Here is a 26709-nt window from a genome sequence, read left to right on the forward strand (position 1 = left end):
GTCTGTGTCCGTCCTGCTCGTATTTCTCGGTCAGGCGATTGCGCACATCGGATTCGCGGGGGGAAAAGTGCGTGTGCCAGCAGAACTGAGAAAGTTCATAGAGCCTGAGCCGAGGTGCAGGGTGTCCCGTTCAGGAAAAGAGGAACAGTCCTGCAGAGGCAAAGACGAAGTGAAGCCTTTTCCACCTCCGTTGACGCATCGTTAAAAGACAAAGCGATGGGCTTGTCGACCATATTCAGCTGTCGGCGGATTGTTCTAAAAGTGTTTTTAGTGCACTTCGTCGCTTTTCAGGCGACCTACGCTGCACCGTCCCCCATAATCAGGTTTCCTGGAGACGATACACCAAAAACAGACAAAGAAGTTGCTCTGGTAAGTTCACGCAGCATTTCCAGAAAATTCCCTTCTTACCTACGATCAGCCAACAGGTGGCATAGATACTGAATGGTTGGTTGTTTGATTGATTGATTGGTTGGGTGGGTGATTGACATTGCCTTTGTTCATGGTTGGTGTTTCTCCTTTAGCACTATCTGAATAAGTTTTATGGATGCCCACAAGACAGATGCAACCTCATGGTGCTCAAGGACACGCTGAAGAAAATGCAAAAGTTCTTCTCTCTGCAAGAAACCGGAGAAATCGATGCCAAAACCGTGGAAATCATGAAAAAGCCTCGCTGCGGCGTCCCAGATGTGGCCAATTACAACTTCTTCCATAGGAAGCCCATGTGGCAGAAGAAAGACATCACATACAGGTCAGCCAATTCACATTCCCTACAGAGATTTTCAAAGATCCAGGCAAGCGTGCACGTAAAGGTGGAAAGCGTAACGATGACATCACCAGATCTGGCATGACACTGGCACCGTACGGCTACCAGGGTAGTTTGGGATGCGTTAGCACAGCCACATCTGGACGTCATCATCATCGTGTTTGAAGATCACGAAAACAACATGTAATGAAATAAAATGTCTCCACCCCACCCAACCCAGAATCAGCTGATAAGTATTAAGAATTATGGTCTGGAATGTGTCTCGCAGCAACGCGCAATTTAATCAGCTGTAATTCCCAGAGACGAGTGCACAAAGGCAGCGAAAGCTCCACAGGCTGCTTGAGAGATTGACCACAGCCTGACACCGCCCCCCAACCTTCCAGTTCACCCCACCCCCACCCAGCACTCACTGTGTCTCGCTAGCAGCAGCATTCCTACACAGTATGTGTCAAGTCTCTTTGGAACTTTTTAGGAAAGGCTGAGCCCACGGAGACGAAACCAATTTTGGTTGTTTTCCGTTTGTAGGAGGCGACTACCCAGACAGAGAGACATGCAGGCAGGCAGACAGACAGGCAGGCAGGCAGACAGATATGAAGTATGATGGGGTTTGCCTCTTGCCCTTGGTGACTCATGACTGCTTGCGTTGAGGTTCGTTCTGTGATCTTCTGAAGGGTCAGCGCGAACGTTCTGACGCCACACCCTGCTTTCCACTCCGCAGAATCCTGGGATACAGTCCCGATCTGGACGAGGAAGTCATCAACGACGCCTTCTTCAGGGCCTTCAAAGTGTGGAGCGACGTCACCCCGCTCACATTCGAGCGCCTCATGGACGGAGAGGCCGACATCATGATCAATTTTGGACGCAATGGTAGCACGCCGATCGTACGCAGACACCAGACTGGATCTCCACTCTTTAGGATCGTCAGAAATCACATATATTACGCGAAAATACCCATATTATTCAAGGCACAGTATTTATTTGCACAAATATTTCGAGAAATACTGGCACAGGCTCTCCTTCACACATGTTAGAATTAAACTCCACCAGAAACAGACCCAGAAATAACAGATTTAAACAAATATAATGTCACCAGTCCTTAATATTTATTCAGGTCTTTAACCATGGAAGCATCCATCCTTGCTCACTGCCTTTAATGTGAGATATTAATCACATTGCAGCAAAACTATTAAGCATGAATGTATGCACTGTAATCATTACGATCATATAAGTTAACTCCCTGAACAGATGGCAACATAAAATTCCCATTTTTGGAAGGGTTTATAGTTGGGCCACTTCTCGGTTTTGCACAGTGGCCGAACATCTGCCACATCTGTGCTTTTAAACAGAAAATATTTATTTCCACTAAGACTGACTGGTTTCCACAGAACACGGCGATGGGTACCCCTTTGATGGCAAGGACGGCCTCCTGGCTCACGCCTTTGCTCCTGGAGCAGGAATTGGCGGCGACTCTCACTTTGATGATGATGAGCAGTGGACACTCGGAGAGGGACAAGGTAGGACAAGTGCTTTAAGGAAGCGTCTCAACGTATCCTCTGCTCCCATTTAACCCCACATTAATGCATATTTAGACACTTTTAGAACGTGTTTGACTTTCAGCTACTTTGTTTAGGTTTAATTAACTTTATCTGAACTTCCTGGCGCTCGATAGAAGAAATCTGAGCCATCTGGAAGCTGAGTAGAAAGGGAAAATCTCTGCTGTGTGCATTCAAACTGCACACATTGACCCAGATAGTTTAATGATACCCATTATTCACAGCCTCTCCGCTGAATTCATCATTTGTTCAGAAATAATCTCTTAGCCCATTTTCCTATCTCTCGGCACGAAAAGAAGTCTCAGGACGCTTAGGAAGAACATTTGAATAGGAATTCTGTGCAGGATTTATACCTTCTACTACCGACATCTGAACTGTTTGCCATTTTTAAAGGCTTTCCAGTCATGTGTCAAGACAGCACTACCTTTGTCATGACTTTACACACAAGACTACACACAGCAGAGCTAAATAAAAGGGAGGAAATATATTCTGTTTGTCCTTTAAGGTCCTTTAAGAGACAGGCCCTTTTCTTCTTTTGAAGACGTGCACTTGTTCTAAAAGGTTGGAAATCATTGATCCTTGATCCTCTCCTGCAGTGGTGAAGGTGAAATACGGCAACGCCGACGGAGAGTTCTGCCATTTCCCCTTCCTGTTCATGGGCACCGAGTATAACAGCTGCACGTCTCAAGGCCGCGACGACGGCTTCCTGTGGTGCTCCACCACTTACAACTTCGCTGAAGACGGCAAATACGGCTTCTGCCCCCACGAACGTGAGTTCTTCAGAAGCGTTTTTTTTTTTTTTGTTTGACGTAGGAGAAGAGTTATGCCGGGTTCTGGATTCGGGCTTTTTCCAAAGCTGCTCAGATGATTTTGGATGGAGAGAAAGTAGGTTGAGCCTCATGCCAGGAATTTTTTTTTTTCCTTTGGAGTGGATTGTGGAACATTTCTTTTCCAAGTCACTGCCCCAGTTTACAACTGTGGGTTTTGCTAAACATTTTGTTTATCTGTGTTATGTTGCTGTCCATGGTCCTAACATGATCTCATGCCGATTACAGCGAAGCGCCAAAGTACACATGTACAGTTGTTTCATAGGATGAGAACTAGTTTGCGCTGATGCCATCCATCCCGCATTTATTCACTCGATCGTGCCTGAGTCTCGTTTTCACTGAACAGCTCTGATTTGCCTGTAACAAAAACCTATATAATAGGTTTGCATTTTCTCACCTTTGTTTCGCAGTGCTCTTCACCCTGGGTGGTAACGCTGAGGGGGCAGCGTGTAAATTCCCCTTCACCTTTCAGGGAGAGAGCTATGACGGATGCACCACAGCCGGCAGGGACGACGGCTACCGCTGGTGCGCCACTACTGAGAACTACGATGTGGACAAAAGCTTTGGCTTCTGTCCTGAAACAGGTATGAGAACCAAAACACGCTATTCTTATCTGCTTCCTTGTCCGTACGCACCATCCCGTGATCTTCAAGGGTCATATGGTGCATTTTACTGGCACGGGTCAGTCTGGCGTGCCCCGCTGCTCCAGCTGTGGTTTCTGGGGCTTGCTTGTGGTCGTCTGTAAAAGTACTTTAATGTTCATTGGCGAGACTTGTTTTCCATTCTGTCAGTAGGATTGGTTTTAAGGTCTGGAGATAGATTGGCAGAGAGAGGAATAACCAAAGTCAGCCTCCATCGGCCTCTCGTTAGCAACGTATTTTAGCACAGATGAGATGCCATTTTAGGATTTATGCCAGATTAAACATTATTTCTCTTTGATAGAAAATCAGTGGGCGGTAGTTTGGTGGTTTATTGCCCAGCGGATTACTTATTGATGTGTGCGCATCTTGCCAGAGCTGTTTTCCACATCTTCTCCGCTCACAATGAATCACAAACCAGCTGTCCTGAAGGAAAATGCTGCTTACGAAGCGGTTCATCAGACTCTGCGGTGAACGATCCTGTTGTCGTTCCCAACAGCGATGTCCACCGTGGGAGGAAACGCAGAGGGGAGCCCGTGCGTCTTTCCCTTCACCTTCCTGGGAAACACCTACGAGTCCTGCACCTCGTCCGGGCGCAGCGACGGCAAGATGTGGTGCGCTAGCACCAAGAGCTATGATGACGACCGCAAATGGGGCTTCTGTCCCGATCAAGGTGCGACGAGTTTGTGGACATTTTAAAAGCTGATAAAACAGAGACACGTTGAGACATAGGTTGTAACTCCTTCTTGAAGTTTAACTTGTCCATTTTCCCCATTTTGCGAGTAAAAGTAAATCTTTATTAATGTCCTCTGGTTGTTAACACTGGATAAATAATTGTAGAGCAGTGCCAATATTGGCCATTGGGATGGAATTGCCATTTCTTTGTGTGTTTTATAGGTTACAGTTTGTTCCTGGTGGCAGCCCATGAGTTCGGTCACGCCCTTGGTTTGGAGCACTCTCAGGACCCTGGAGCTCTGATGGCCCCCGTTTACACCTTCACCAAAGACTTCCGCCTTTCTCACGATGACATCCAAGGCATCCAGGAGCTCTATGGTGGTACGAAGGCTCACATGTACACAGCACAAACTATCAGCTATCAGATAACAACTATTAAACCTAGAATTTGAGTATGGATGAGTATGTGTTTGGTGAGCGCCAGTTTCTCATCTCCAGGGGCCCTGACAGACAAGCCCTTTCCTCCAACTCAGGGTCCAGTTACCCCCATGGACATCTGTAAAGAAGCAGTCATTTTTGATGCCGTTGCTCAAATCAGGGGTGAAACCTTCTTCTTCAAGGACAGGTAATGAGACGGGACACATGGACAATGAGTCTGCAAGGACATCAGCAGTTAACGAGCAACATTTGCTCATTATCTCAAAACCCCACAGCAGGAATTTCATGTCTGGGATTTTGAAATAGGCAAGAAAATATAAGGGAACCTAAATTGGATTTCATAATAATTTCCCTGAAAAACTGAGGGTTTTTTAGTTTTGTTCATATTGGTGTTTTGACTCACTCTGTGATGTGTCAGGAAGTTGGCAAAACAGCGTCGACCAAAGTAGTCATCAGGTCTAAACACTGTCTACAGGCCTTTCTTTCACCGGCGCCAGGGAATCTGAAGTCGTGTGAGCTCGATATGTTTACTGACCTTGTGAACGGGTGTTGATCGAGTGCAGTTCTTACGAGTCAGCGCGTTTTCCAGTGGGAGGATATGCCTTTGTTTAAAAGGTTTATTTGAACAGAAACAGCTGTGGTTTCGATAGTGAAGGTCTCCTCTTGCAAATCACATTTCAAGAGCGCTCACTGTATGTCGTGGCCATTTTGGAAAGGAGTCCAAGACAAACAGGCCAGAATTCCGCATTACTGAAGAGGCTTTTACAGTCAGCCCAACCCTCTGAGTTCGGAACCAGCAGGAAAAAAGAGCAACACGGTGCTTATCGGATTATCTGTATATTACCAGTTTCATTTGATCTGAAACTTGTCTGAAGACTTAGACATCTGATCAATGTTTGTTGATTCAACTTAAAATAGCTCTGGAAGTTTTTCGAGATTATTGTCTTTTTAGTTCATGGGCATTCTGGAAGACGTGAGAGCAGGGTGACATTTCCCAGCAGCTCAAGCAGGCATGCAGACACAATTACTGAAATGAAGATAATGACTTATATAAGACATTCCTGACAATAATAAGCTATTTTGCCTCATGTTTGGCAGCGCAGCGAGCCCGCTGGCTGTCTTGCACAAGCACAGTTTACTTAGGCAGCCTTTGATTTGATATTCCTCTGACACCAGCCAAGTTAAGCTTCAAAGAACAAGTGTGGTCTTCCCTCAAGTGCTTACTTAGTCTTTCACACTTTAAAAGCAGGACCCTCCCCCACCTGCTGGCTTGGCATGTTTATGGTGTGCACGGGACAAATCTGGACATGATACAATAAGTAATGATGCTAGAATTCCCTCAGCTCAGCAAAAAAAGGTGTCTGGGAATTGAGGAGGATGCAATTATTGAGTCTCCTAGCATGAAAGAAAGCTTACTGGCTTAGAATGCTACAAGTAACCTGTGCTTATATATCTGTATCCTGGCAACCAATGGTTGTGAGTGAAGTCCAGCAGATATCATTCCTCACTTCAACCTGGTAGCATCTAGCATGGTTAAACATATGGAGCAGCCCAATAAACACGAGCTTCGGGCTGTTGAGACAGTGAGAGGCTCTCAATAAACTCACACATTGACGCTAACATTTTAATGATTTCAGACCTAGGTTGAGAGTGATAGGTAATAACTCCTCCTTGGAGATCATCTGAATTTATGTTACTTCACAGCAACACAGAATTTCAGCCTTCACCAAACAACGAAGTAAGTATTTTTAGATTTGCAGCCTTGGAAACATGAGCTAAAGGAGGACTTTAAGCTCAAACTGTGTGTCGAGCCATCCATGTGGACCACACACGTACTTGATGACTTTAAACCTCAAACCAGTGTTTTGAAAGGAATGTTACCATTGTTTGAGAAAAAAATCCTGCCGGGGCATTGGTTTCATTTAGTTCAATAAATTCATCAAGGTTCATCAGTCGGTTTTGCTGTTAGAGATGAATGATAATGTAATATTTAATACATCATTAATTTAAGTACTTTGTTTATGTGGGTTAGGAATACACATCAAAGCTGCCACAGAAGATCATGGAATTTGAACAACATCATTGTTTTGTTAGAGTGATCTCACCTTCATTTTGTTTTATGGCAAAAAAGAAGCAGTTTGGAACTTTTTAAAGAAAATAAAAAATAAATAGGTCAGTGGAAAAGAGTTGAGGAAGTTGCTATTGTTATGCAGTTGTGCACTAAAAACCAGTCAAGATAGGACTTGTTCTGCTGGCGTCGGCAGCCTTAGTTTTAACGAGAACCAGATGCTCATGAATCAGACCATTGTGGTTGGCTCAGCCCGTCAAGCATTCGCACTAACAGCTACACACACACACAGTTTCCAGGCTCATCAACTTTATGCTCACTCACTGGTTCTCTCCGTGCCAGGTTCCTGTTCAGGTCAGTCAACTTCGGAAGTAAGCCCACTGGCCCCATGCTGGTGGCCACCTACTGGCCAGACCTGCCCTCCAAGATCGACGCTGCCTATGAAAACCCAGTGGATGAAACAACGGTGTTTTTCGCAGGTATGCTTGAAAAACAGCTCAAATCATGTTTCAAGCTGCAGCAGTCCGGTGCGAGCCACAGTCCGGGCTCTGTGATTAATGTGGACGGTTTTACTTTCCAACAAACCGAAACATTAGAAGAAGCAGCAGTGCCGACCACTGCACTTTTCGGATACTTGGGATTTTCCGTTTGACTTAAGAGTGGTTTATGGCACATTCTTTTGATTTTTACAACGGGGACAACGATGGGGGGAAAAAAGCAGATGCTGCATTTATCAGCATTGTATAAATCAACATCAGAGCTAGTTACCTGAAGTTCTGAGTCCTTATTCTGACAACTGGACAGACAAACAGAGAGACAGACATGAAGCATGCGTTATTAGAGCTGTTATCTGCTGTTTCCACACAGGAAATGAGATGTGGGTGTACAAAGCAGATGCGTTGGAGAGAGGCTATCCCAAGAAGCTGTCCAGCCTCGGCCTCCCCTCTGACCTGCAGCACATTGATGCTGCTTTCAACTTTAGGAAGAACAAGAAGACGTACCTGTTTGCTGGGGACAAATTCTGGAGGTGAGGATGAGAAAAACATCAATATAAGCATAGAGCTTATTGTCTGGATGTAATTAGTGTTTGTTGTGATCTGCCAGCCACGGCAGCGTCACTGTTGCACCACACTGGGATTTATAGTGTTGAATAATAAACCTTTATTGCCTTAAGAGTGCATGTGTGCATGCGCGTGCATGCGCATGTTTGTGATAACTCACAATCCATGAAATGAATCTCGCTGCTGCTACAGATATGATGAAGACAGGAAGACCATGGAGGCCAGCTTTCCCAAACTCATCGGTGAATCCTGGAATGGGATTCCAGATGATGTCGACTCTGCCTTCAGTCTCAATGGCATTGGTAAAAAGAACAAAAATCTTCTTCATTTTTAAAGTGGATCATCTTCTGTAGCACGTACAATCAACATCTGACTTCATGAAAACATGAAAAGATTCAATTGTTTGATTGGTGCTGGAAAAGCATTCTTCCATATTACAAGACCAGGTTTATACTGTATGAATACACATTCATTAGCCATTAAATATTGCAATTTCTAATAATATATATCTTTTTAAAGTACAAATAGAAGTAAAGTAAAATTAGAAAATCTTTGAGCTATCTGCCGTCATTAAACATGAAAATATAGGATAGCATTTAGCTTTCTGTCATCTATCCAGTTTCACTTGCCCTTATTTAGGGTTGTTACTGTCCGTAAACAGCCAGCATGGCTGAAGATAATCAGGCCACATGTTTTATATAAAAAGCTTTCCAATTGGACGGCTTTTACTATGTGAAGATAATTGTAGCGATGTAGTAATCACTATTTGTGATAACCAGAACATAAATAAGCAATAATGACTTAAATTATGGGTCCAAGAAAGCCAGATGGTTAAAAAAGAATGTTGTGGTTGTTTTTCTTTTATTGTAAATACGTGTTCTGTCACCACCCGTGCATTGGTTTTGGTCATTTCTCCTACGGCACAACCCAGCAAACAATAATGCAGCGTATTGTCGGGGCTATAGACAGTTTTTTAAAAGGATTATTTCTGAGGGTAGGGGCTCACGGATGGGCTGGTTTAATCACGATTGCAGCTGGTAAACTTCCGCTGCAGTGGTTCAAACGTTCTCGTCTGTGGCGTGCAAGCAGGGGGTTTTCCATTACTGCCCTCCTGACATACAGGCACGACTGTAATCGTACAGCAGCATAAATATTCTCATAAAGCAAGACTGTGCACTTTACAGAAGACCTCTGTGTGTTTCCTGGTCCTGAGGATTAGTAGAGAGAAGCGCGACGTTGCGCCCTAACCCTACCTCTGCAGGAGCAGCCTGTTTCAATACTCATCACCTATTTGGTCTGCTTTAGCCCGGAAACGTTGCTAATCTGCGTGCTATGCTTGTGTTTCCCAGATTACAGCTACTTCTTTAAGGGTAACCACTACTTCAAACTGGAAGACAACAGCTTGAAGATCGTCAAGTTGGGAGAGATCAGAAAAGATTGGCTCGGTTGTTGAGCGTTTACAAGAATGCATCGCAGCTGACTCCTGATACGACAACTGGCCTTACATGGACATTGCTTTTGTATCACACTCTACTTGCGGTCAGTGCATTGCACAGTTTTGTGTTTTTTTCCAGCATGTTTCCGCAGGAGACATGCGCCTTCCAGCCTGTATAATCAACCTCCGGGTGCATAGAAAGACGCCACAGGAGCAGACACACAGGCTGATTATAAGCAACTGGATATTTGCTGTAGTACCATGTGACACATTTCTTATGCTGATGCAGATTTAATACAATACATATGCCCTTGTTTTATTGTCTAATAATATTGTTTTTTCTTTGATTGTCATTCAGACATCAGGTATGTCCTCTTTGCATCGAGCACAGTGCTTTATAGCACTGCGAAATATTGCTTTTTTATGTAAATTTTACTTAAAAAAGGCTAAAAAAAGACATTTTTGAATGAAAAAAAATATTGGCTTAGAATTACTTTTATGTCCATTACAAGTGTTGTTAATGTGCCAGTTTTGATTAAAGGCTTTCTTGTTTTTGTGCAATACATTTGGGAAAAAAAGAGAAGTTGTACGTTAAGTTTGACCGAAAATGGTGCTTTAGACATTGCTTTTGCAGATAGTCCAACAGAAGTATATATGCATACATTTATATAACTTCTAGGTGACTAACAGTAGTGGTTGCAGGCATACATCATAGCACTTTGTACTAGAACTGTACCAGAGAACTGCTCAATGTGGAGAAAAGCCACAGCAGCTCCTCATTTATTTTCTTTCATCTTACAGAACGTTTAGAGGCACGGGTTGCCTCTGTATTGATGAGCTGCATGATGGAATCATGACAAGAGTACTGCCATAGCATTTTTTTTTGATAATCTTTTTTTTGTATTAGTGTATTTCCTCTTGTGGACTTTAACAATACAGTAATTGTGTTTTGTGTTGTTTGCAATACTTGTGCACTTTTTACTGTCATCAATAAAAAATATAATGTGGATAAGTGAACAACAATTAGCGTGCAAATCAGGCAGCCTAACTAAGGGAAGAGCATTTTTTGTTTGTTTTACTTGAATAGTACTGGCAGTTTATTAAAGAACCTCAAAGAACATCCTTTATTGGTAATAACAACAAATAATGACAATATTACATAAAAGAATAAAAGTAAACAGTTCATGAGCATTACATTGAAAATAGTTGAATATAGTTTAATATATAAATGAACATATAGAACAAAACTTATCACAAAACTGATAACTGTTAAAATGTTTTCTTATTTATTTTTATTGCACTATTCGGTAGTATTACTTAGTTGTAAACGTCCTTTCAAAAGTGAAGCATTCCTTGACAAAACCATTGATATTATTTGGCATGCAAATCCTAGTGTAGCCTTGTGAAAAAGCGCTTCTTGAAAGAATGTTCATTTTTAAGGGACTGCGTGCGCACCCTGCGTTTGTGCTGCGCACGAACGCGATACAACAATGAAAAATAAATCGCTTGTGAAATGGCGCCCCCGTGTGGAAATTTAAAAGCTGCGTCGAAGATATGTGCTATAACAATGTCACTATATAGTCATTATTCCTTAAAATGCCGCAGGAACGCTTTTTATATATTTGCTTGTGGTGTAGTCCCACAAATATCGTCTCCTTAAATCGGAAAACCGTAAGAATAAACCCCAATTCCCCTTGAAACGACTTCAGTCGACGCTCGTACGTCGGGGGCGGAGCCTGAGCCACGTCGCTGTCCTCCGCTCTCGCGCGTCTTTGAAGCCCGTGTGTGTGTGTGTGTGTGTGTGTGTATGTGTGTGTGAGAGAGAGTTCTCGCCTGACCTGCTGCTGCTGCTGCTGCCGGGGGGTGAAGCGGTGTCCCCCGACGAGGAAGTGGCATGATAACATGACGGCGCCACAACAGCCCGGCACCCATGCTTAAAGCAGATCTTGTCACTTGGCTCCGTTCAGGACCGCGATGCCTCCGCAGCGAGTGTCCGCTCTGCCGCGGCAGCAGTCGCTGCTGCTGCCCGCCGTCATCAACCCGTTTGTTCAAGACACCAAGCTAAGCAAATCTACAGTCATTAAAGTGAGTAAATTCCACGATCATGTCGAGCGAATCGTTTCGCCAACGCTGTTTTGTCTGTATTTCACATCCTGTGCGAGATTACGCTTGCACACACGCACACACTGACGCGCAGGCCCATAATCTCCGACAGCGGTGTAGAAATCGGCTTGTAAAGGTCGTTTATGTGGGCGACAAAGAACAAGAGCCTTTGTGTGCTTTCCAGAGAACCCCGCAGAAAAACATGCTAATTTCTGCAAATAACAATGTTAACAGAAAGGCTTAACTTCCTTGCAGCCAGCTTTACATTGTGTACGTGCGTGTGTGCGTGCGCGCGCGTGTATCCCTCTCCATACAGTGTGTCCTCCTGGGAATCGTCTTGGTCCCTGTCCGTGCCATCCTCATGTCGCTGGTCCTCATGGTGACCTGGCCGGTGGCTCTCATCATAACCTTGAATCGTCCTCTGAAAGGAGCCGTGGAGCCCATGAAGGGCTGGAGACGGTAAGTGGAACACAAACACAGAGAAGGGTCTAAAAAGCCCAGGAGTGCGGACCGTCCTTCCCAGGGAGGCAGACATGGGTGCTCTTTTAATAGCAAGACAAAAATCTCCATCGTCTCACAGTTTCCCAACTGTGGGAGACAAAATTATATAAGCGGATTACGTAATAAACCTGCTGCTCCTACAGTTCATGAATATGTGTGATGAAGCTGCTGCAGCAGCTGGATGCATTCATGCTTCCACCTTGCATTCAAGTCATTGGAATAAAAGTCCTTTCCATTTTCTGTTCGGCGGGAATACACTCGGAACAGGTCACCTGCTCACTTGCTCACCTGCTTCACCTGCAGCTAGCGTCCATGTCGTTGGGGCGGTGGGAGGAAAAGCACCAGGTGACAACCCTCTAATACAGGGACTGAGAGAGAGCACACAAGCAGGAATGGAAGACATCCAGCGCACCAAAATTCAGAAAATTCTATCATTTTTAATTAAAACTTTGCAAATGTTGACTTAATTTGTCCTGGCGCCAGTGTGAACTCACATAATCTGATCAGAACATCTGATGTCCCATACTTAATTGGTAAATGTGCATCCCTAACGCAGATTTTTCCAACTCTTCACCAAGTTAAGCAAATCTTTGCTGTTCTGTTCAATCTAGACCAGTTTGACCTTCTAGCCGCCGTTAGAATATTTCAGTTTCAGCATTGCAGCGTTTCCTAGTTTTGCAGCGCCGCACTGGTTTACCCTGCAGGAAGTATTGGCAGGAGGAGCAGCGGAGGGGTACATTTCCTGGCTCCAGAAGCAGATTCAGAAGCAGTTAACCAGCAAAGGCAGCATATTCTCAAAATAATAGTTCTTGACAAGACTTGAAGAATGTGTAGTTGCCTGTGCAGAGTCATGGTTCTGCAGATCGTATCAGCAAAAAACATTTCATAAACTGAGCCCCCCCCCCCCCCCCCCACCGCGAGTTCTCGGAAAGGGAAGCGCCGTTATTGCATGAGTTTTCAGCACAGAGGAACTGAAAAAAAAGTCATTTTCCTGAAATACCAAAGTTAAAGCCCCACCCAATATGTGTGTTTAAAACACAGAATCTTTCTTGAAGCTTAAATTTGGGGAGGTGTGATGAATAAATAGGTCTAAAAAGGGGTTAAATTTGCTTCGTACTGAAACTCCTATCTCATATCTAACAGGTTTGTACCTGTGGACACATGACGGCACATTTTTATGACCCAACATGTCTTCGTGGCAGAAATTTGGGGGACTTTACAAAGTTTCAAAGTGAATTTTGCAATGACAAATAACCGGAAACCAAACGGTGTTGTCAGCTCTTCCATCACTGAGGTTTAACAGATAGTAATCTTACGAGGAAGGAGAACATCCTGTAACAACTACTGAGTAAATGTTACATTAATCATTCATGATCTTCACTTTAAAATGGACCACGGTACCGCCTGTTTGCAGGTTCATGTGTCGGAGAGTGATGACCGCCTTGGGGCGGGCATACTTCTTCTGCATGGGCTTCCGTGTGGTGATTAAGGGCACCCAGGTCAGTAGCAGCGAGGCCCCCATCCTGGCCGTGGCCCCCCACTCCACCTTCTTTGATGGGATCGTGTGCATTGTCGCCGGTTTGCCCTCTACTGTCTCCCGGGTCGAGAACCTGGCCACGCCCATCTTTGGCCGTGAGATGCTTTTTCGCTTTGCCGCTTCGCCGCTCGAGATTCTATCTCTGAATATGTTTGTGGGTGCGCGTGCAGGGCTCGTGCGCTGTCTCCAGCCGGTGCTGGTGTCCAGAAAGGACCCAGACTCCAGGAAGAACACGATCCAGGAGATCGAGAGCAGAGCGAAGTCAGCGGGCCACTGGCCTCAGGTCAGTAGACACGTATGAGCTCAGAGAATCATTGCTCCAGAAAGAAACACACTTAACTTTTAGAATCAATAAACAATCTTTATAAATCCTCATATGCTTTTAATCCCTGATTTGCATCAGTGTACCGCACATGGATATACTGTAGAAGTATATTATGGATATTCTTTTTTTTTTGGGTCAAACCTTTTTGAAATCTGCTCTTTCTGTTTTGAGTTTTGAATGAGTAGATGAGTGGTTGTCTGACTGTCCGGTCCCTTAAATAAGAAACATAAGTAGTCGTCAGTGTTCAGGCTGCAGGGTGACTATGCTACTTTGTTGGGTCTATAAATTCATAAATCAGACTCTGAGTCAGCGCCACCCCAGCCACAACCCTCACAAATGATGGTATTACATTAGGTCCTAATGTTGTTCCTTTATTAACTGCCTTTTTTTTTACTCAGGTTCTGATATTTCCAGAAGGAACGTGCACAAATCGATCCTGTCTTATCACGTTCAAACAAGGTGAGAGGCATTAAAATGTAATTTTACCCTTTCTGTCACAGCGGAGACATTAAAGTTTAAGAGACTGAACAAATTGAGAAAAAAGCAATGAAAGAATGTTTGGGCCAATGTACAATACTTCCACTTAAATCAAATCAGCTGTGCAGAAACAACCCTGGTTGCTGCATCATACATTCATCATCTCCCCCAGGCTGGAGGCGATGGCACCATCAGCCCCGTCTTGGTGGGTTTGTCAAGTTCATTGAGCTGCATCTGTCAGCCTTTTGTCATCAATTTTGACTACCGTATTCTTTAAGTCTCCTCGTGGCTTCATTCGTGGCACCGCCACATCATATCAGTGCTCTGCTTGTTTCCTGCCGACTCCTCACTCCTCCACTCCGTTTGGGCTCCTGTTGGAGACACTCCAGTCGATTGCTTCCCATTTTATCATTTGAGTTAAAGCCACAGATAAAGTCGACGAGGCTAAAAGGAGACACATTTATTACCATTTCCGCCTTTCCTCTCTGCTAGGTGCATTTATCCCAGGGGTCCCTGTGCAGCCGGTGCTGATAAGATACCCCAACACTCTGGTGAGTGATGACCATCAAAACACAAAGTTTATGTTGGCAGAGCGAAGAGCAAACATCCTGTTAGCACAGAGAGAACACACTCTAAACAGCACAAAGTATTTGTTCCCATCCTGGTAGTGAAGGTTCGGATTTTATCGTTCAGTCTTAAGTACCCCACAATGGAATGAGGTTTTTGCCCATCAATTACGAGCAATAGCGTCAAAATGAGAGGAAAAATAACTGAGGGGTGCTCAGCTCGCTGAAGATAAGACCTCTCAAAGAGAATCTACACAGACGACCTCTCAAAGATAGAATTAAAACCCAGCAATAACAATAGTAATATCGGTGATGTTGAGTAAGTTTCATTTCGATCATTTTAAGTGTGAAGAAATGAGGGAGTGTTGACTTCAGATTAAAGCTGGTTAAATACCGAAGTTTCATCTAGAAGTGACTCAGCAAATATGAGTTGGCATAAGCAGCAAACACTCCACAACAGCAGTAAAAGTCAATACGGTTGTTAACTTAGTTAATGCTAAAGCCGTGCTGTCACAATATGCAAGCATGTGAGTAACAGGAGGAACCTGTACGGAGGAATTCAACAACTTTGGTGGCAGAGACAAGATATGACGCAATCATGCGGAGAACTAACCAAACAGACCCATTTATGCACCAAAGAGACAGTTTTGGGGTCCAATGTTCTAAGGTTCATCCAGTTTTCAGTTTACTGTGGTGAGCTACAGATGTCCCAGAGCTATTAGGGATCTACTCTGGTGTCCACATCGCACTGTTAATAGCCCATAATCTTTCTTCCTTCAGGATACGGTGACCTGGACTTGGCAGGGCTTCGGCTCGTAAGTGTGTTTCCTGCATTTTCCATGTCACATATCTATGGGTGAAATAAGCTGCATTATACGTGTGTGTTCTGCAGGAGGGCGCTGCTGCTGCTGACGCTGAGTCAGCTCTACACCACAGTTGAGATAGAGGTCAGTGGGCGCAACCCATGTGTTTATAGACTCACACGTGGTAATAAATGATAACTACACTAACTGCTGGTTTGACTGCAGGTACAGTAATGTAACTTTTCATGAGATGAGGTCAGTTAAAAGCAGAGAGGAGCACAAGGACACTGCATAAAAACTATTTGCTAATGGAGTGGAGCTCTATAAATGAGGAACTTGGTTGGTGGTGCTGCAGTTACCGTAGTAACAAGTTTTGTGAGTACAGTGTGAGAGCGTCTGCTCGACATTAATTCTGAAAATCACAGAATTGTGTTGAACGTGGTTCCAAGGGAACAAGGTCCCAGTAAAAACCTCCCTTAAAGTGGAGGGATGTTCATCCAGAAGCAAAGATTCAATGATTTGATTGATTGATTGATTGATTTTTTCCATTAGTTGTTGAAATCTTTGGGCTTTTTCCTGGCGAGCTGGATTCAGATGGTTGTTTATGGCATCATTCTCATCTACAGCTTTAAATCAGTCATAATGTTGCAGGCTAACACTAACACTGAGCCAGAAATATGATGTACAGTCACTGAATGTTATGATTTAGTCCAAGACGTTGAAGAATACCAAGCGGACCACTTTTGGTATTCCTGACAGTAACTGTGACCTTTTTTGGTCCGTTTGTGTCTGTTTTACAGTTCCTGCCTCCACAAATCCCCACAGAGGAGGAGAAGAAGACTCCGGCTCTGTTTGCTTGCAGAGTGCGACAGGCGATGGCCCAGTGAGTGTTTTACTGCTTTGGAGAGCGCATTGTACTCTGGTTGGCATGAATGCACAGTCATGTCACTGTCACAAACAACTCCTGACTGCATCGAATTTGAGTAAAAAAATAAAACAAGTGATCAGTTCAATAGATAACGAGCAGGGCTGCGTCTATACTGAAATTAAACCTACTGACTGTCCCAAGTGGCTTCTGAGAGCTGTTATGCTCCAGATCATTGACAGCAGTGAAGTCAGACATATTCAGGAGTGAAATTCAACTAAATCACAGGGTTGACATGTGTGCAGAGCTCTTCGAGTCCCCGTGACGGACCACACCTACGAGGACTGCCGTCTGATGATCTCCGCTGGCGAGCTGACGCTGCCCATGGAGGCCGGCTTGGTCGAGTTTACCAAAATCAGTCGTAAACTCAAGTAGGAGCAGCTCTTTGGATGATGGCAAAGGCAGACAGATTATACCGTGACAGTAACACGTGTTCCCCTGCTTCCTCAGCCTGAAGTGGGACAACATGAGAAAGGAGCTGGAGAGCTTCGCAACCATGGCCAGCTCGTGCAGAGGAGGACGCATCACCATTGAGGAGTTTGCTCACTTCCTGAAGCTGCCTGTCAGCTCGGCCCTGGAGGAGCTCTTTTCACTGTTCGACAGAGTGAGTGTGCCAACAGAAGCACTAAAGAATGGTGTCTCAGCACAGGGAATGTAAAACTATCCCGTTCTCTCCTTACTGCTGTCCCCCCATCCCATCAAGAACGGAGATGGCACCATAGACTTCAGAGAGTACGTCATCGGCGTGACGATTCTCTGCCAGCCGGCAAACACGGAGGAGGTTCTTCGAATGGCTTTCCAGGTACGACGAGGCACATCCATCAGTTTCCAAGAGGAATTTCAGCATTTTCTCTGTCAGCTAATGTGAGGTGGACTTTGAGAGGATGGCAGGACGTCTCATGATGATCTGCACAAATGTTTATCTTTGGTCATCCAGGCATAACTGCTCACTTTTTAGTATTTGATTTGTGCTTTATATGATGTCACATCTTGATACTGAGGTAACGAAATTGTAAAATTGCTGATCTGATTTTATCTTCTCGATGTGATTATTTCCAGATTTCTTGACCTAACTTGTTGACTGTGGGATAAATCAACATATGGGAGTTTCTCATAATTTCTGGTCATTTATTAGTTTTATAGTCTTTCAGTTGACATCACAAGTTAAACCGATGCTTGTTGCAAAAGCAATGTTATTGAGAAAAGTTTTGACTGGTATTAGTATTGGACTTAATTTCAGTACTAAATTACAGTAAAGCGGAAATTTGCTGTTACTGAAGAGCAGCAGAGAGCAGCAGAACAGAGGCAGCATTCACAAACTCATCTAATCTTAACACTGTGTCTGTTGTGTCGTGAGGTCAGATGTGGTTTTGAAAAAAAAAAAATATAACTTTGGTGTTTCAGTGAAATGAGTGAAAGAGGCTGTTTTTTCCCTGTTCCCTTAATAGAATCAATACCATTACCGTATATTGCGACCTTTTCTTAACCTTGTACAACCTCTCGTCTTTCCTCTCTCGCGCAGCTCTTTGACACAGACGGGGATGAACGCATCACCAGAGAGGAGTTTACAGCCCTGCTGCGTTCTGCTCTGGGCGTGTCAGACATAAACATGGCCAAGCTTTTCAAGGAGATCGACGCTGACGCTTCTGGTTTCATCACCTTCAGTAAGTACAGGCTGTGAGCTTAACATCTGTCCCCACTTTTCTAACATTTTCACCCAAATTTTGTTTTTCAGACGAATTCCAAGCCTTCGCCATCACCCACCCTGAGTACGCCAAACTCTTCACCACATACCTGGAGCTGCAGAGATACCAGGCCATCCAGGAGGCCAGTCCAGGAGAGCTGGAATTAACCGGTCAGGCCAGTTTGAGGGAAAACCAGGAAGACAGCATTTCTGACAAAAAAGACGACTGACACAGAGGGGAGGACGCAAAAGTTGTCGTACACTGGAGAGGAACATTTTGAGGTGTCATTTGTCCCCTGACGACTTTGAGTCGAGCCATATTTTGTGTGACGTGTTTGCCTTTTTATGATGCTGGTTTTTATTATTATTACCCTGCTTCTGCTTTCGATTTTAGTGCCTTATAGACATTTTTATCGAACCACTTCCACAAGCCAGTAAGCAGAAAACCTGTGTTCACATTGCTGTTGTCATGTTCACATCCATTAATTATAAGTAAAGAAACCTAATCCTGTGATGAACCTCTGTACTGGGTCTATCTAATCCCAAAATCTTAAATTAGTAAGTGTTTTGTGATCACCAAATGTCTTTTTCCTGATCTGCCCCATGACATTGATGCCCCTTTTCCGTGCTTTAATGTTGCTTGGTTGAACTGTGTGCTGCCTCTCGTACATGTTGGTCTCCCTTTGCTAAAAGAAGAAAGAGAAACCAACACTTCATAAATATAATGAAGCGTTCCAGGACTTCTCCTTTAATTAGTGTACAGTAAATTTAAAGAATTCTGCTCACCCGCAGACGTTCTTCTACATCTGCAAAGAGCGTTCACCCTGCGCTTTAAACTCTTTTCTAGCGCTCGGGGACGCTGACATTGTGAGGCGGATGTATAATTAGCCGGAGGTTTGCTTTGCATGTGTTCCCATTTGCATTTCTACTGAAGACTGTTGTTGCTGAGACAGCAGATGCGTCCACGCTGCTTTAAGTTTACGACGGCAAATAAGCCACCGAAAATAGGGCAATTTGTGAGCAAAAAGGCAACGGGGTTTGTTCGCAGCAGCATGTACCGGTGGGGTATGCTTTCAAATTAACTAGCAGCATTGTTATTTATTCTGCTAGGCGCTTTCAATTATGTGGATTTGTTTTTATTTTTTGTTAGCACTGCAAAGTTTTAAAATAAAAGGACATACGATTGTAACCCTGCCTGTGTATTTATATTCACCACTGTGGGGATTTGTAGTGTTTTGTAATGATGCCTTTGCCTGTGGGTGTGCGAGTAACCGCTAGGTGGCAGCAGTTGTCCGTCGCTTTTATTCACTGTTGTATTTCTTTTGTCCTTTATGGCATTACGAGTCCCCCGCCTCCATACTTTTATCCTTTTGTAAGTCAATTGTCAAATATTTCATGAATAGGTATATTTTTAACAATTTATTCAAGATTATAATAAAATAAATAACATTCAAAAGCTGTAATATACTTTATTTGTTAGTGTTATGTCATTCTGTGACCCACTGTATTTCCAATGGGAGGTAAAAGTGCAAATAGATCTTTCCTTAAAATGTGCGAAAACAAAAACTAATTGAAATACAAATCTGCTGTGTGTGTTTATGTGAATGTCTCTCCACTGTGTCCCAATGACAGCATTCTCGTCTCAACACAGAACCTTGTTGAAAAGCCCTGTTTATTAAAAGCTGACATTGCTTTGTGCTTGTTAATATCACAAGCTTAACACAGATTTATTCAACTCAAAAATTTCATGAAAAATAAGTCTCAAGTCACAGAATTTTGTAATATTCAACTCACTTTCACCGAGGTCACCTGATTGCCTGATCCACACCGTTTCTTCAAACATCTCCAGTGTTAATGGTGTGTTTGACCTTGGACACACCACTAACCTGTCCTGATATAGTGCTGCAGTCCTGCAGCTAATAGAATGAATATTTTACTAATCAAGAATGAGAAAACACATGCACTTTCAAAATGAACAAATGTTTGTGATGTGGCTTGTTTGAGAGTAATTCACGGGTTTAAGGTTCGATTATAATTGGGATTAGGTAAGGGTTAAGTTTAGGGTTAGTTGGGATGGTTGGGTAAGGAGCTGCGTATTGGAGGTTTTCACAAAGATAGGAATGCAAGTGTGTGTGTGTGTGTGTCTATAAAAAAAAAAAAAACCTGGGAGGAGACCACCAAGACACCTTTGATTACTTCAAGCTTCAGCAGCTGACAGCAATTGTTGCTTATATTTTACAGCTGGTGCTTATATTCTTCACCAGAACAGCCTTTACAGGGTAGTGAAAAGTATGAAATGAATAAATATTTGCCTAAGTTCACCCAAAGACACGTGGAAGAATCCCAGGACAAATGGAGGTAGGTTCTTTGGTCTGTTGGGACTTTTTACAAAGGAAGAAATCCAACTCCCGAAAAAAACCCACCATTTAAGCATCATTCCCCCGAAAGGTGCTGTATTAGTATCATTAGTATTATCATAAAGGCATTACCCTTTCCTGAGGAGCTATAATGTGGCCATGAATGTGGCTTCATGTGTATATGAACAACACATTCACCAAAACCCTATGCTTGGCCCTGGACAAACGGGAGGCAGAAATGAGTGATGAAGAGTGGGCCGCTTCATTAAAAGCCCAATGGTGGACAAACTGTGATTACCAGCTGTGATTTCCACCTTCAATTTGTTTTAACCTTTTCAAATGTACGGAGGCTCATTTCATTTGAATCAAAATTGATGAGATGGCACGAAATCAATTAAGTGACATTGTTGCCGTGCTTACCAAAGTGTGACTTTGTCCCCATTCGGAGCTCCGGCTCTCCTCCCCGTCCCCTCTTGCTTCTGCATGGCTGTTGTATATTGCTGTATCCATTTCAGCCCTGCCTGGAGGGTAATCCTGTCGCACTAGATTGTGGGAGATATGTGTTGGTAAATCGGATTTGGTCTCCTCAGGACCTGGAGTGAGTGAGCGGCCTCTGTTTGCAGAACCATACTGGACACGGGCTTCATGGGGATGAGGGACTTTCTGTGCCAGGCTGGATGGAAAGGTCAGAAACGACAGGTCTTCTGTTAAACTGATGTGACACTACTGTGCACATCCATTTGACCAGGTACCCCATCTGTCTAGGAGGAAATGAGGATAAACCCTGGCTGAGATTGTTTTCTCAGGGTCTGAAGTTTTTAATTTTCATTCATTTTCACTCTTATAGAGGCAGTTTTCACTTAGATGGTAATCATGAATCAGCTGGTTTAGTTGCTTATTCAACAGATATTTTTGCAAAATGAAGGCATTGTCCACAAAGATATTGTAAATCCCAGCTGCTTCCTTCTCGTCCTGCCAAGGTAACCAGAGGTACAATCACTTTCACACTGTAAATTGCTTTAAAATAAAGGTGTCAACAGTATAAGTTGGTCGTCCATATCATTTTTTCCCACCATAAATCTTTTTCCTTACACAGACTTAAATTTTGCACACATTATGGGAAACCTTCTTTGTGTCAGTAGAAAGATAAACAGGGCAGCCCACTCGTTAATCATTCCTATTAGACTCCCTTTCAGGTGCTTTTACCAGGAAAAACCTTTCACGGTTTCAGCATCGGTCAAAGGATCCAGGATTTCGATCGTCTTTGAATGTAAATGCAGTAGTTTGTGCATTTTTGTTCTGTATTGGTCATTTCTGGTTTTCTCATGCACGCTCCCAGTTTTGTCACATCTTGGTACACTCCAAACCTCTTCCTGGTATTTTCTGGAGCATATTATACTGTGGATGTGTTTGTGCTATTCGTTTAGCATCGTTCACTACAGCATTGTTGTACAACCTTTTTAGCTGCTTATTTGTGAGATACTACACACGTAAATATAAATCAGACACATTTGAGTCAAGGTCAAAATGCTCATGAAATCTTTCTGCATCTTGAGCAGTATTGTTGCTTGTGTAAAGATTTGGTTCATCCACCTTTTTGTTTTAAATAGTTGCTGCTTATTCTTTGTTTCACTTATTGGCAGGCTGCTTCTTGTCATCCTGATATGATTTCATACTTCTTTAGTTGTTGGCATTGATGTTACACCATGGTCAACACACCCCATAGTAGTAATGCAAGCCAGATTGTTGTTCACTTTCTTAAAACCCACATATTCTACTTAGGTGACCTGTAGAACTTTGCAGGAACGAGTCAGTCATGCTGGTGCTGCCTTAGCTAATTGTAGTTTCCACTGCGTAATTTCAGAACTAAATAATTTATGCTTGTTTCACAGATCATTGCCATCATTTACATAGACGTAATATGTCCAAATTAGGGGCCTCTTGTTCTAAAAATAATATGACAGAGAAAACACGTATTCATAAATTACTAGCATATCTCAGTAATTGTACCCAGAAAATCAGATTAAAGTTGTAGAGCATTTTCCATTTGGCACAAAAAATATGTCCATCCAACATGTAGGGACCATCATATATGTTAATGCAAATATAACGCTGTTGTTTACCATTTGTGATTAGATGTCCCTCTTTTTTTCTTTATACATGGCTGTATGTTCATGCATGTCCCTCCATGCATGTCCCTCCACCTCCAATCTCGTGTTGATTGAAGTAGGGGACAAACATCCCAACTTCCTGCAACAACAGCTTTTTTTTTATAAAGTCACTCAGGCTCTACCCTAAGTGTCAAAGTCTCCTTTCATCTTTGTAAATTTAGACTTGCTTTCAGCAACTGCTGTAATTAGTCACGCCTCTGGCAGTCTTAAAGAGTTGTTGTCATATGTGAAACTGCGGCAAACAATGCCCACGCAGTACATGACTCGTTCATTGTATTTAAGAATTTGCTGACAAAAACTTGGCAAATAAGCAAGGCAGTCAACAACTCTGTTTACCTACTGAATTTTTCATTTAAAAATGCAACACAAATTGGTGCTACAGTACAGTATTTCTTTAAAAAAAAATCAAAATGTTAAGTCTTTTTCTAATTCGGGCATACCCATCTTATAATGAGGTAAATTAGCTCAAGTTCTGTTTGTCCTGAAAACCAAAGACTACTATGCAAACTACCAGTTTTAGCAAAGCTATCAAAACACAACGGATTCGTGTGTCAGCTTCGACTGTCCTGAGTGTACGTTAACAATGATACACTGATGTCTCATGCATCTAATTGCTTTGTACCTCTTCTTGACCTTAGTTCTCTTTAATGCAGTTGATCTTCTTACCCTGACTCATTTGTAAACTGGATTGTCTCCTTCCTCTCTGATCAAATTTAGCCTCATCTGTCTTGTGGTGTACCACAGGGATCAGTCCTGGGGGCGCCCATTTTTCACACTTTGTGCCACATGTATCATTTTGATTCAAAGTTACAGAAGGCTTTACACTAAAATCTTGCAGTGGCCTGTTGGTGTATGAAATGGAAATAATCTAATCCACATTCAACCATATATCTTTCTCATAAGCTAAACCTTCCTCCTTAAAACAGTGGAATATATTTGTGTTTGTTACAGGAACAATATCCTCAAACAGTCTTATGTGTATTTATTTATTTAATATATTCTTATATGGAACTCTTCGTACAGTTTGCTTGGATGGAGTTCATCTGAAATGGAAAGATTTAAAATGAAAGAAACTAGTTATTTTAAGTGTGTACTAGGAATCTTGAAATGATGGATGGAAAAGTATGATGGTGTTGGCTGTAGTGATGGGGGAGATAAATCCAAGAACAACAGTTCTGTAACTGAACAATCTGACTAAAGGAGGATGAGCACATGGGAGAAGGAGTCTCAAATCAAATTCAACATGATGAGAATATTTTGTTAAATTTTGGATGTTCCCGCATAATTTGCAATAACATTCTCTGAATTGGAACAATGCTTGGCAGCCTGCCATGCTTCTATGAAGGTGAACCCACGGCCCTTCTGCCATTGAAGGCCCATCCAGTTGCTCGGTGCAAAAGGTTCATTGAACTCTGATGGGTGGTTACCAAGATGGATCCCGAATGGTGTCAATATTTACACATTTTGACGCACAGATCTCGAATCACCCCTGGCTTGCCCCGGCCCTACACCTGGCAAGCGGCCTCCGTCAGATCTGTCGGGAGTTCCTCTGAACCCCATTGTTGCTTTTCCTTATCGTACTCAATGACACCTTGTTGATTTTTTCACCCCTATTATTCTCTCAGGAAAGGGATTGTTCTTCATCTCCTGTGGTAGTTTATAGGAAGAGAGAAGATTCCTGATGAGGGCGATGTTTGGGGAACTGTATGAACCAAAGCTGGCCTTATCTCATATCTGGCTTCAGATTTGGAGGCCAGGTTTGTTTTCTCACTGTATTTCTTCCTTTGTTCCCCTTTTTCTTTGAGTTGTTATCTAAAAGTGAGTTAGGTTGTTGAAAATGCCAAAAGGATATTTAATTGTTACTTGCCAGTGACTTTCCATATAAGAAGCGGGAGTGTTTATACGTTTCAAACAAACCCCATCTCATCTTTCCTCCTGTGATACAAAAAAAAAACATATTCAATCACTGTCACAAGTGTTTTCTCTTTCAGAATTCAATGGCAGCATGAAGAATCTGAATCATCAGGATACATGTCCAAAATGTGTCTTTAATGGTGGCATATTTCTCGTAGATGTGTCGTAGAGCTCAGGTTAAGTAAAAATGAAGTGTTACTGAAGGTTTCACTTTGCATTTGGCATCACACTTTTTCCAGATGTTGAGAAATCAAAATTTACAACTGCGCACGAGGTTGCTGTTTTCTTCTCCATTTTCTTCTCCAATATATGGCGACAATATTACTTTACGTTGCCAAGGTGCTTAAATCTTTTTAGACACTACTGAAGCCCTGACAAGGAAGCCTAATGACGCACCTCCCTCGTTGAGGCCAGGAGAGTTCAAAACCAGAGTTGTAATTATTGGCAGAACATAATAAACTCCAGTCAGCGCTCATACTGGGACCTGATTGCAATCTTGTAATGACCTGGTACTTCAAGTTCAGAGTGATGAAAAGGTCAGAGTGAATACGTCTTAGACAGGAAAGCAGGGGCAAAGTCGCTTCATTAGCGTTTGTTACTGAGGGCAGAGTTCATAGCCATTAGAAGGGGGATGAAAAAAGACATCAAGGTAATCTATATACTGAGAGGTGAATAAAAGGTCACACTGAGGTGTTGTTTGCTTGTGGACGAGGGTAGATGTGCTGTTTTGATGGTAAAATATAGCTTTGTTTAAGGAAACACATGATATAATAACTGAGAATTTACAAGGCTACTTTTACTCAACAGGGTGTCTCTACAAACACACACACACAGACACACACGTGTATTTGCCTCTTAATCATAGTGGAGTGGAAGTATTTAGTAACACAAATTGGGATGATGGAGCAGAGAGTGCTTGTAAAACTCTCGACCATGCTAAAGATCAGACGGGAGCAGAAGCGGCAACTGTCGTCGTGACCCTGCCCAAATGCAGGGGTTAAACTTAAAGGGTCATCGGGTGACTGCTGAGAGTTCCCGTCTAGTTTTATTAGGCTTTCATCCCTTAGGTCAACATCTCAGAGCGTTCAGAGTTCCTAGATGACCGAGGTAAAAGCCATTATTTTGCCTTGAGCTGTGCACTCCCCTTCAGGTTAGAGGTTAAGCTACACTTGTTAGTGTCTGTGCTCAGTATGTCTCAAAACACGCACTTACCATACATTCACTGGTCGCTTCTCATGGACAACTGCAAGTAAACCGAAATATAAATTTAGAAATACATTCCCCACCTAGTAGAAGCTGTTCAGGCATTCATTGCTTCTGCACACCTCCACATGAAAATGCAGAACAATCATTCAAATTTGAAACACAGCAGTGTTAATGATTCCCTGATTTTTTTAAAACTTCTTTTTGTTTGTTTTTGATGCTTTTTTGCAGTTATTTAATCTTCACCAACCAAATGCCCAAACCAACCCTCTTAGGGTTTTGTAAAAACAAGCACTGCAGAGCAAAAAGGACATTCATTGACTTTAATGGCATGAACTGATCAACCATATCTAATAGAAATCATTGCCACTGGCAAAAGCTGCGGTAAAATTGAATTACACATGGAACACAATGCTTTTACGGCTTCTTAGAAAACTGTAATTCAATCTGGTTAGCACAGAGAAGAAACAGATAGACTTGCCCAAATTAAAATATCAGAAAGTTTGGTCGTATGGGATGTTCAAGTAGTAATATAAAACTGTGGGAAAGTGATCAAATATCTGTGTGATGTAAAATTCAAGCCTGATAATAAGATGAGGCGCTTGAAACTAAACCCCTAAACGCACCAAACGATTACAAAGTTCACGTGAAGGTTTTGTGACAATGTTTCATTATTAGAAAAAGT

General features: G+C 42.9%; 2 protein-coding genes and 1 long non-coding RNA gene across 4 annotated transcripts; 2 read left to right on the top strand and 1 right to left on the bottom strand.

Moving 5' to 3' along the window:
• Positions 1 to 57: 57 nt before the first annotated feature.
• On the top strand, positions 58 to 10481 carry mmp2 (matrix metallopeptidase 2). Of its 2 annotated transcripts, none has more exons than XM_057016883.1 (13): positions 58 to 369; positions 522 to 748; positions 1482 to 1630; positions 2149 to 2277; positions 2913 to 3086; positions 3554 to 3727; positions 4281 to 4454; positions 4679 to 4834; positions 4955 to 5081; positions 7305 to 7441; positions 7830 to 7989; positions 8216 to 8325; positions 9373 to 10481. In XM_057016883.1, exons 1-13 carry the CDS (start codon positions 217 to 219, stop codon positions 9474 to 9476), a joined length of 1974 nt encoding a protein of 657 aa, XP_056872863.1. In that variant the 5' UTR covers positions 58 to 216; the 3' UTR covers positions 9477 to 10481. The 2 variants fall into 2 exon arrangements, with proteins under 2 accessions (XP_056872863.1, XP_056872854.1); XM_057016874.1 differs by having other exon boundaries at positions 59 to 369; positions 4679 to 4837.
• A 751-nt stretch (positions 10482 to 11232) lies between these two features.
• lpcat2 (lysophosphatidylcholine acyltransferase 2) lies at positions 11233 to 19568 on the top strand. Its single transcript, XM_057016895.1, has 14 exons — positions 11233 to 11543; positions 11878 to 12020; positions 13477 to 13694; positions 13770 to 13882; positions 14323 to 14383; positions 14894 to 14952; positions 15748 to 15782; positions 15860 to 15914; positions 16571 to 16653; positions 16941 to 17066; positions 17146 to 17299; positions 17399 to 17497; positions 18218 to 18359; positions 18431 to 19568. The coding sequence occupies exons 1-14, from the start codon at positions 11433 to 11435 to the stop codon at positions 18607 to 18609; spliced, it is 1578 nt and encodes a 525-aa protein (XP_056872875.1). The 5' UTR covers positions 11233 to 11432; the 3' UTR covers positions 18610 to 19568.
• A 110-nt stretch (positions 19569 to 19678) lies between these two features.
• LOC130516122 (uncharacterized) lies at positions 19679 to 21634 on the bottom strand. Its single transcript, XR_008947357.1, has 2 exons — positions 21157 to 21634; positions 19679 to 20295 (listed from the first exon to the last, which is right to left on the bottom strand). It is a non-coding gene; the product is annotated as an uncharacterized LOC130516122 (long non-coding RNA).
• Positions 21635 to 26709: the final 5075 nt, after the last annotated feature.

Source organism: Takifugu flavidus, chromosome 2, assembly GCF_003711565.1.
Source record: "Takifugu flavidus isolate HTHZ2018 chromosome 2, ASM371156v2, whole genome shotgun sequence".
NCBI classification, from domain to species: Eukaryota; Metazoa; Chordata; class Actinopteri; order Tetraodontiformes; family Tetraodontidae; genus Takifugu; species Takifugu flavidus.

Coding starts and splice junctions, on each gene's coding strand:
- mmp2 (XM_057016874.1), top strand. CDS start 217: ATGGGCTTGTCGACCATATTCAGCTGTCGGCGGATTGTTCTAAAAGTG. Junction 2,278..2,912: donor GACACTCGGAGAGGGACAAG/GTAGGACAAGTG, acceptor CCTCTCCTGCAG/TGGTGAAGGTGAAATACGGC. Junction 3,087..3,553: donor CGGCTTCTGCCCCCACGAAC/GTGAGTTCTTCA, acceptor TTTGTTTCGCAG/TGCTCTTCACCCTGGGTGGT.
- lpcat2 (XM_057016895.1), top strand. CDS start 11,433: ATGCCTCCGCAGCGAGTGTCCGCTCTGCCGCGGCAGCAGTCGCTGCTG. Junction 11,544..11,877: donor GCAAATCTACAGTCATTAAA/GTGAGTAAATTC, acceptor CTCTCCATACAG/TGTGTCCTCCTGGGAATCGT. Junction 17,300..17,398: donor TCTTTTCACTGTTCGACAGA/GTGAGTGTGCCA, acceptor CATCCCATCAAG/AACGGAGATGGCACCATAGA.